This window comes from Erinaceus europaeus, chromosome 2, assembly GCF_950295315.1.
Source record: "Erinaceus europaeus chromosome 2, mEriEur2.1, whole genome shotgun sequence".
NCBI lineage: Eukaryota > Metazoa > Chordata > Mammalia > Eulipotyphla > Erinaceidae > Erinaceus > Erinaceus europaeus.
In genome coordinates, this window is record NC_080163.1 from 26,676,531 (window position 1) to 26,687,345 (window position 10,815).

General features: G+C 39.0%; 1 protein-coding gene across 10 annotated transcripts in view; it reads left to right on the top strand.

The window, feature by feature from the left end:
- The window catches only part of CSNK1G3 (casein kinase 1 gamma 3), a 113,455-nt gene that overhangs the window by 32,537 nt on the left and 70,103 nt on the right, over positions 1-10,815 (top strand). For all 10 annotated transcript variants that reach the window (XM_060177496.1, XM_060177498.1, XM_016190189.2 and 7 more), the window contains exon 2: positions 877-1,302. In XM_060177496.1, coding sequence (XP_060033479.1) covers positions 1,125-1,302 — 178 coding nt within the window. In that variant the 5' untranslated portion in view covers positions 877-1,124. The remainder of the gene's footprint in view (positions 1-876; positions 1,303-10,815) is intronic.

Genomic DNA, 10,815 nt, shown 5'->3' on the forward strand with positions numbered 1-10,815 from the left:
CTTGCACTTCACGCCACATGCAAGTAACCTTCTGTGCTACCGCCTGACCCCTGCCAATATTTCTTAACCTTGTGAAATCATGCTTATATTTTATTGGCCAGTATGGTTTAGTATTGTTTTCTTTGGTGGGTACCAGGAATGCTCTTTGTATTTGCAGTTCTAAATTCCATCCCCATATGTAATTAATAGATTATAATTGAAGATCAGTTGAGAATGTGTATTTGAAAAGACTGATTAGTGTTTGAAGATGTCTTTTTTTTTTTTTTTTTTTACTGATCTATAACACTTTTTTCTACTTTTAGATAAAACATTCTAATTGATTTATTGGGACTTATTGAGAATTCCTTTAATTGAAATTACTTTAAGTGGAAAATGTAAGCCAGTGAATGTATTACTGGTTTATGAAGCACAGGAGATACTTTTGTTGCTTTTTAAAAAATAATATCCAGGGAGTCGAGCAGTAGCGCAGTGGATTAAACGCATGTGGTGCAAAGAGCAAGGACCAGTGGAAGGATCCCGGTTCAAGCCCCCAGCTCCCCACCAAAAGGGGAGCTGCTTCACAGGCGGTGAAGCAGGTCTGCAGGTGTCTTTCTCTCCCCCTCTGTCTTCCCCTCCTCTCTCGTGTTCTTTCTGTCCTATCCAACAACAATGACATCAATAACAACAATAGTAACTACAATAATAAAACAAGGGCAACAAAAAGGGAATAAATAAATATAAAAAATTATCTTTGTGATTTCTTTGTTAAAGGAGTAAAATGTGATTTCTCTGGGCCTCTACTATTACATTCAGGTGGTCCATTGCTTGAGTGTTTGTTATTAATTTATTGGGCATGTTTTTGGTTCTCCTACTAATTTTTTTTTTTTAATATCCCAGCTCACTATCAATATCAACTCACGTCATTGAAGAGGTAACTTTGAAGACATGTTTTGCTGAAAAGACAACTGAGAAAATTTTTACGAATGGGATGAACACGCACCAGCTAATTGACTACCTTCTGCAATTTGAATGTTAACATTGCCCACCTGGTACAGTTACCTAGTGATGTACCTGTTCTCACAATACCCTATTTCAGTGTGCTTGTCTTGATTAAAGAATTCAAAGTGGAGTACCGCAAACTTGATATGGATAATAAAAAGAAAGACAAGGACAAATCAGATGATAGAATGGCACGACCAAGTGGTCGGTCAGGACATAATACTCGAGGAACGGGGTCTTCATCCTCTGGAGTTTTAATGGTTGGACCTAATTTTAGAGTTGGGAAAAAAATTGGATGTGGCAATTTTGGAGAATTACGATTAGGTAAGACAATATTGTTTATTCTATTATGTTAGAACAAACTGAGGGGGAAAAAAGTGCTGTTTAATGAGAATGACTTTGTTTTTAAAATTACTTGGTTGATTATCATAATTTAAAAGAATACTGATGATGGAAATTTACTACATTTTCATTTGTGAGGAATTGCATAGAGTTGGAATGCATTGTTATTTGAGGTTAATTTACTAGAATATGAGAGAAGAGAATGAAAATTAAAAAAACTCAGTAGGCTAAAGGAAGTGCACGGATGGCCTTTAAGTGCATTTAAAAATATTTTTTTATTTATAAAAAGGAAACATTGACAAAACTATAGGATAACGGGTACAATTCCACGTAATTCCCACCACTGGAACTCCGTATCCCATATCCTCCCTTGTTAGCTTTCCTATTCTTTATCCATCTGGAAGTGTGGACCCAGGATCATTATGAGGTGCAAAAAGTGGATCGTCTGGCTTCTGTAATTGTTTCCCACTGAACATTTGGCGTTGGCAGGTCGATCCATATTCCCAGCCAGCCCCTCTCTCTCCCCCACTAGTGGGGCAGGGATCTGGGGAGGTGGGGCTCCAGGACACATTGATGGGGTTGTCTGTCTGGGGAAGTCTGGTTGGCATCATGCTAGCATCTGGAACCTGGTGGCTGAAAAGAGAGTTAACATACAAAGCCAAACAAGTTGTTGACTAATCATGAACCTAAAGACAAGAATATTGCAGATGAAAATTTGGGGTCTCTATTTTGGAAAAAGCTAGTAGGTCTATTTTAGATATATTCAAAGGGGCCCATGACCCTACTAGTTTTTGCCTGAGCTTGATATCTAGCATGCAGGTAACCTAAGTTATTGTCTGGGGAGATGGTGTCATAGTTGGAAAAAGGACTAGAAAGCTGGATCAGGGAAGAAAGTAGCTCCCAAATATGGAAAGTAGCTCCAAATATATAAATACTGTTAACAGTAAACTCTGTCGATTTGATTTGGGGCCCATAGTCAGCACAAGAGCCTATGCAACCTCTGCATCTTGTAGGTCTGAGCTGGCATTCTGTGGTCATGGCTAGGAATATTCCAGGCTGCACTCATTTCAGGACCCATCATCCTCGGGTGATAGGTAGAGTATGTTATCCAACCTCCTTTCGGAGAATGGAACATTCCCTACCCTTGTTGATCCACATTGAGGGCAAGGTCCTTTAGGGGTCAACAAATGGGTCCATTATGTTGCTTCTGATGGAGATGACCAGCAACAGTGGAGAGAGGGATCTGTTAGAGATCTAGGCCCATCATGTCTGTATGGGAATCCCAAGAGTCCCTGACTAGGGCCTCAAGTGATAGGGTAGTGACTAAAGAGTCATCATTAAAGTATGCCATTCTCTTGGCTTTATTCAGCTTTTTTAGTCCTTACTATGTCTGACAAGGTTAGCTTTGGAGTAATTGAGAGTCGTGTAATAGGAGGTAGGTGAGGAAGGTGTCTAGGTCTAAGTAGAAACTATTTTGCTAGGTACTTTAAGGTGTCATTTTTAGATCTTTCTAGTTGCTTGCTTCATTTATTGACTCACTGCAAACTATTGTGAACTTTTGCTTTAAGGTATTTATTTCCCCCCAACTTGTGGATACATGTACATAAGCCCTATCTCATGGGCCCTGGTCTATATCTAGGTTTTGAGGTTTAAGAATTGCACCACCCAAAATGGAATTACGGAATCCTATGAGCTAGGAAAGATCTCATCAGAGAAATGAAGCTGAAGAGTTCCACGCCTGACATATCTGGACGCAGCCCGAAGTGAAAGTTTCACACATTTTAATGACCAAACTCAGAACCAAAATCTAGGTTTTTAACACCTAATAACAATAGAAGTGTGGCTATCTTTATGAAAGAGAAACAAGAAAGAATGTAATAAGCTTATTTGAGGGTTAGGATTGAGATACCTTAAAGGTTTGGCCAATAGAATTATATCTGAAAGTGGAAAAATTAGAAGTATAAAGAAAAACTTAACTGCACAACATTCCTTAAATGCAACCTTGTTGTTAGAAACGAATCCAAGTGTTTATCTATTTCACTACTTCTTTTCTTCTTATAAAACACCGTAATTTGTAGTTACTTCTTCATTTTATTCCTGCTTGTGTAATTAATGTGTATTAAATCTTTGAATGCAGCAAGCCTATGAAAGATAGTGACAACACTATAGTTATTAGTATGCATAGTTATTAGTATGAGGGGGTTGACAGACTCTGAATTTAGTAGAGACTCAAGTATTTAGAAGGGTGAATGCTTGGCATTTTGTTTATTTATTTATTTTTTGATAACTGTTGGTAGATATTTTGAAATTCTTAGGCTGTTTCTGATTTTGATATTAGAAAAAAAACCCCGGAATATTACTTTCTAACGTTAGCCCCAATCATCCATCCATCCATCCATCCATCCATCCATCCATCCCAGTACTTATTGCATGTCTGTCATGTATAAGGCAAGGATATTCAGGGAAAATATACTGGAAAAACATAAATTTCTCTCTGCCATTATAGAATACATAGATCATTTTACCAGTGGAAATCTGAAATTAGCTTAAGTTAACAAAGTTGCTCAGTAGCTGTGTGTTCTGTTGTAAATCAAATTCTTGTAATTTTCCTGTAATTTATCTCTTTTTCTCTTTATATATGACCTTAGTATTATACTGCTCCATTATATTCAGAATAGGTTTCATGTAATTTATTTCAAGATAACATTATTTGTAGACACGTGTATGCATGTGTAGGTGTGTGTATAATAAATGCAGTTGATTATTTTAGTCCAGGCAGTATGAGAAAAATTTATGTACACATACTGGAATTATATATGCCATATGCTGGACAAGCAGTAAGCTGTCTCTTATGTAATCTGTGAGTGAACAGAATAGGAATATAATCTGACTGTTTATCCATTCATCTGTGCTATCCAGCTAATATAATTTTTAGATGTTCATTCTGTATTTAAATACATGTATTTAGCTGTGCTACATTTCTATGTATCTGATTTATGTATACCTGTAATATATACATGATAAATATACATGGAGCCAATTAAACCATCTTATTGATAGGCTGTAATATAAAGGGACATTTTGCTCCTTTGTTTAAGTCTTAAGGGATTTCTTTGTATTGAAAAAAGTTATAAGCATCATTCTGTGTCTGGATAAACACAGTCATATTGAAAATAGTTTTGGGTTCTTAAAGTACTTTAAAATTCAAATTAATAGACACATCTTGAACATATGATTCCTGGCACCAGAATTTTTGTGGTTATTATTGGGTAAAAAAAGAATATAAGACTTTCATATTGTAGGTAAGTGGCCTTTTAAAAATGCCTGCGTGGTACCACTGCTGTGGCCTCCATGGGCCAACTTTCTCATGCTTCATTTGAGTGAGTGAGGGGAGAAACGAAAGAGAAAGTGTGGGGGGAGGGGGAGGCCGAGAAAGAGAGATGCCATACCACCACTCCACAATCCATGGACTTTTCCACAGAGCCTCATGTATGATAAGGGGCATGCCCCACCTGGTGAGCCAGCCTCCAAATCCATAGCTAAGGGGTTTCTAACAAAGATGCTGTTGTTACTTGGAGGTGGACAGGTTTTCCCTCCTTTTTGTAATAGATTGTTCCAGACTGCATAGTGGTTAGCATTTTATATCTCTTGGATACTAAATAGGAATTGTACCTCCACATACAAATAAAAGTGGTCCTTTCCCCTTTCCAAATGCCCAGGTGAAAGATTGCATTAGCTACTGTTGAAACTACTCTCATAGGCAATTCCTAGGGCAGAAAAAGTTGGTCATAAAAAACTGAACTGGAGTTTGAAATGAAAGGTTAATACTATAGGTAATAATCTGAAATGAAATTTAAATATATTTTACTCATTTTTATCGATGTCATTGAAAAAAAGATGATGTATTTCTGGTTTTATTTTGTCTTTGTGTGTACTAGTGGCAGACTTATACCCTCTGTTTTAGTAGATATATTTGTGATGTAGACAATAAGCCAAAACCCCTAGAAATATTGATTGATTGATTTCTGCCAGGGCTCTGTTGGGACTTGCACTTACATGATTCCTGGAAAACATTTATTTATTTTTTTCCAGCTTGAGGATGAGAGGGGTGGGGGGTAAGTGGAAAGGAGATTCACCATGGCATCACTCCGCCCCCTGTGAAGCTTCTCCCCCTTTGCATGGTGTTTCATTGTGGTGCTCTGGGGCCTTGAACCCCCTGGCCATCATACATGCCAAAGTGTGTGCTATCCTGTGTGAGATGTTTTCTGTCCCCCAACCAAAAATATTTTTAATAGGTACTGAGACAGAATAGACACAGCTAGTTAAAAAAGAGGGTTTTGTTGTATAACTAAAACATTTTTCTCCCTGTATATTATAATGTTTTAATGTCTGAATAAATGTTCTGCTTTCAGGGCAATAATATTTGATATCAAAAGATTTAGGAATGTGCCACTGATCTACTACTAACTAACCATTTGCTTCCATCTGGTCTGTTCACACTGTAGGGGCAATACCGTCAGAGGGCCTTACACATCTCATGGCCAGGTCAACTAGACATCAGCTGTATAGCCCCAAAGCCGCCAAAGTTAACTGCCTTCGGAATTATTCAGTCTGGTTGGTCCTAAACTGTTTGTCCTACCCTTCACTAGCTTGCTTTTACTGTGGAAACTCAGCTAAGTCCTTCTTGTTTTTGCTCATCTGACAAAACAGATACCTTTATGACCCCTTCTCTAGGACCAGAGAGTATAGTAAACTGGATTTTCTGGAGTCCTCTCTATGTCCCCTTTTGCTGCCATACTTGATTTGCCACCACAGAGAAGAGCACAGAACCAGCATGTTGTAATGTCTTATAAAACACTCTAACCATTGGCCATAATTAATTATATCACAGTAGTTTTTATAACGTCTCTTATTTTTTTGTTTCTTATTTATATCTAGCTCATAAGCTATTCTTACTTGTTTATACTTGAGAATTGTCTTGGAGAAAAATTTATAGGTCTTAGTGTATATATCAAATACATAGATGAGAGGTTCTTCATTTTTTATTTCATTTACTGTTTCAAGCCTAAGCATTAAAAAAAACTTATCTGAAAAACAATAGATAGTATAGAAAAATACTAGATTTTGATGCTGTAGAAAAGAGATCTCAGTTCATGAAGTTAAGCAAAACTGGTTTTTCTTTCACACAGTACACAGCAGGGATTGAGCACGCTGGACTTTCAGGGTTACGGGGACCCCTTTTGCCACAAGTGGCGCAGTCTGCATGCAGGGTGATTACTCCCTTTTGTTTCACCTCCCAACCAGCCAGCCAGAAGAAAAAGGCCCAGGAGAGTACACTACTCTTCTTGAAGAGGGGAGTAACATTTCTCATCCATGCTCACTTGTATTTATGGAACTTAATCATATACTCACACTGAGCTGAAAGGGCGCTGGAAATACAGTTTTTAACTGAATAATGATACAAAAATTTGGGCTGGTATTCTATTATCACAGAAGGGGTGAATGGTTACTGGTGGTAACTAGTAGTTCCTGCTATAAATAAATAAATAAATATATGTTTGGTAATTATTACTGGACAAGCATCACTAATATAAAACCGTGGGTAAACCCATCTCTTCAAGTTCAATATAGTACATGGTTTATTGGGAAAAAAGATTTTTTTTTTTTGTTATAACTGGGGCTTCACTGCTGCAGGTCGTTTCCTACTCTCCCCCCATAGAGACAGAAGAAGAGAAGGAAAGATACCACAGCATCAAAGCTTCCTCCGGTGTGATGGAACTTGGGTCATGGGCTTGACAAAGCAGACACACTATCCAGATGAGCTGTCTTGCCAGCCTGGAAATACCTTTACTGTATATCATTTTATTTATCCCTTGAGTAGAGATGGACTGAAATTGATAAGGAATGGGGAGCAAGAGAGGGAGAGAGAAAGAGACACCTGCAAGACTGCTTTATCACTCATGAAACATTCACATGCTTCCCACCTGCAAGTGGGGACTCAGGGCTCGAACCCTGGTGGTCCTAGGGGACTTGGGGCTCGAACCCTGGTAGTCCTAGTGCACTGTTATATGTGCGCTCTACCAGGTACGCAACCACCTGGCCCATGGGGAGTACATTGGATTAAAATGTCAGTTAATTGGACCTAGTCTGTGCGGCATCTTTTTTTTCATACATTTCTCACTTATACACAGTGTACATCATTTATGAGTAAATAAATACTGATTAATGGCCATCTCTTTATATATCATGTTACATTTGTTATAAAAAAGCATTATTAGTGCTGGAAAAATGTATATTTTTTGTTGCTGAAACTTCAGTGCTCTAGGCTGATGTTCTCAGAGACAGAGAGATACCATGGCCCTGAAATCCTCCCCCCCCCCCCATTGTGGTAGGAGGTGGATTTGAACCTGAATTGCTCACCTCCCAGGTGAGATATCTTACCATCTTGGCAGTATTGTTTAGTCCTTCATGTTTATGAACATAGCCCACAAAGTTAAGCAAAGTACTAATGTCAAAAAATAAACTAGGGGGCCAGGTGGTGGTGCATTTGGTTAAATGCACATAGTTTGGAGCTCAAGGGCCTGTGTTAGGATGCCCTTTAGAGCCCCTGGCTCCCCACCTGCATGGGGGTGGGGGGCACTGCATAAGCAGTGAAGCAGGTCTGCAGGTATCTTACCATTCTCTCTCCCTGTCTATCTCCCTCTCCTCTCAATTTGTTTCTCATAGCCAACAAATAAATGGGAAAAAGTGGCCGCCAGGAGCAGTGGATTCATAGTGCTGGTACTGAGCTCCAGCGATAACTCTGGAGGCAACAGACAAAAGCAGGACCAGCAAGGCAGCTCGCCTGGATAGAATGCCTGCTCTGCCATGCACATGGCCCAGGTCCAGCAACTCCCTGCCATCCCCCACTGGAGGAGAAAACTGCTATTTAGTTTTTTCCTCTCTCTCTGCCTTTTGTGTCTGAAAAAGTCAGCTCAGAGCACCGAAATCCTGGTGACCAGTTAAAAGATACTTTGAGGCTAGGTGTACCTGGTTAGTCACACACATGTAGCCCAAAGACCTGGGTTCAAGCCTCACTTCCCACCTGCAAGGGGGAAGCTTCAAATGCAGTAAGGCAAATATTACAGGTGTTTCTCTTCCCCATCTCTCTCAAAAATTTCTATGTCCAATCAAAGATAGAAATGGGGGTGGGGAGGGAAAATATGGCCCGCCCCCTAGAACCAGTGGACTCGCTGTGCTGGTTTCGAGCCCCCAAATAACTGATTTCAAAGAAGAAAAAAAACCAAAAGAAAAACCAGGGACCTCCCCCCCAAAAAAAAAGAAAACAAACCCCAACAATGTTCAGGATTTAGTGTTTCTGCTGTTGAGAATTAGATGTGACCATTGTAAGCCAGTATGTGTGTATGTGTATATATATATATATATATATATATTTATTTTATGGGTCTATAGTTAACATTTTTTTGTTCTGTGAGTTTTTGTCTGTTTGTTTATTGATATAACGAAAGTTAAGAAAATATAATTACTTCAGTTTACTTGCCATGTCTATATAGCGTATACTTTACCATGCGCAAGGATCTGGGTTTGAGACCCTGTTCCCCACCTACAGGCGGGAAGCTTCATGAATGGTGAAGCAGCCACTTCAGGTGTCTCTCTGTATAACTGCCCCTCCCTTCCCTTCTCAAATTCTCTATGTCCTGTCAAAGAAGAAAATAAAAGAAAAAAAAGAAAGACTAGCCACTGGTAGCAGTGGATTCCTTGTGTAGGCATCAAGCTTCAGAGGTAACCCTGCTGGCAAAAAAAAAAAAAATTTGGACTGGGTGGTAGCACACCTGGTTGAATGCACATGTTATGTGTTACCTACCATGCCTAAGGACTCAGACTTAAGCCCCCAGTTGAGGTAGGAGGAAAGCTTCACATGGGATAGGCCAGAGCTTCAGGTATCTTGCTCTCCCTACCTCCTCTCTCTCCCTCCCTTCTCCTCTTTCTATCTCCTCCTTTCTATCTTTCTGTCTCCATCTCAATTTCTAGTCTCTATTAAAAATAAGTAATAAGTAAATATTAAAGGTTCATTTGCTACTGTATTATTACATTGTCCTAAGATTTCACATATAATGTAACATTGAAATTGTATAGGAAGTCATATCAAACTATGCATATGGTTAGCTGAAATATGTTTTCTAATATATTCCAAAATGTTTATTAGTTCAGTAAGTACTTAATCATAATACTCACTGTTTTTGGGATTTATCATGGGACTGTGTCATGTGTCAGCTATAGTGACAGGTCTGTGAGACTGCTGCTAGTTATCATTCCTGAGACATGCTTGATTTTTATAGAACAAGGCAAAAATCTGTAAAGTGTTACAGTTGTATAAATAACACCTTTGGATAAGGGTAGCGATGTATATCCAAGATTGTAATTTTGCCTAGAAGCTTTATTAGCATCCATGTACTGCCTGTTTAAAAGGGAGTTAGGATTATTATATGTGAAAATTACGTGCGTGAAAATTGAAGACTACTTGTTCCATGTTCAGAAGCTAACCTAGGGCTAATTACTCTCATAGTTAAAGAAAAAAAACCCAAAACTGACTTTTTTTTTTTTTTGGTGAGACCAGAACCTTGCACATACACAAGTTGACTGTTCATTGTAACCCCCCTCCACACACACTTAAATAGAAAGATAGAGGAGGCTGGGTGGTGGTGCACCTGGGTGGAGTGCACAGGCTCAAGTCCCCAGTCCTCACTTGCAGGGAGAAAGCTTCACAAGCCAGGAAAAATAGACAAGTATCTTCCTTTCTCTCCTCTCATCTCCTGTATCAATTCTCCTCGGTCTTTATCCAGTAAATAAATAAGCAAAAAAATTAAAAATGATGGCGACAGAGTAGACCGAGGTCCCACAGCACCAACACTTTCTCTGTTGCCATAGCACATCCATGTGATAGAGTGGTTTGAACCTTGGCCTTGCATATGGTAATGGGTAGTATTTCTAATACACTTGTAAAGAAACATTTATGTATTGACCTTCATCTCTCTCTTTTTCTTAGTGTGTGTGGGGGGTGTCTACTGTATTCCTGTATGGCTTGTACTTCTCTTTTCCCATCCTTACTTTTTCTAATAAACGCTCAAAAAAAAGGAGACATTTATGTATCAAACTGTCTTTAGATGATTCACTGTTTTCTAAAATTCTCCATTGTGTCCATGCTGATCCATTGAGGTTTTCTACATTTGATTTATTTGCCGTTGCCATAGATTACTGTAATGTATTTGAAATTTATTTATGTACTAGTGATATTATATATCTATTCTGGCTTGTCACTTTTTGTACCTATGTGTTAGATTAGAAAATGCATTGCAGGGCTCCGACGGTAGCGCAGTGAGTTAAGCACACACGGTGTGAAGTGCAAGGGACCTGCATAAGGATCCAGGTTTGAGCCCCCAGCTCCCCACCTGCAGGGGAGTCACTTCACAAGCGGTGAAGCAGGTGTCTATCTTT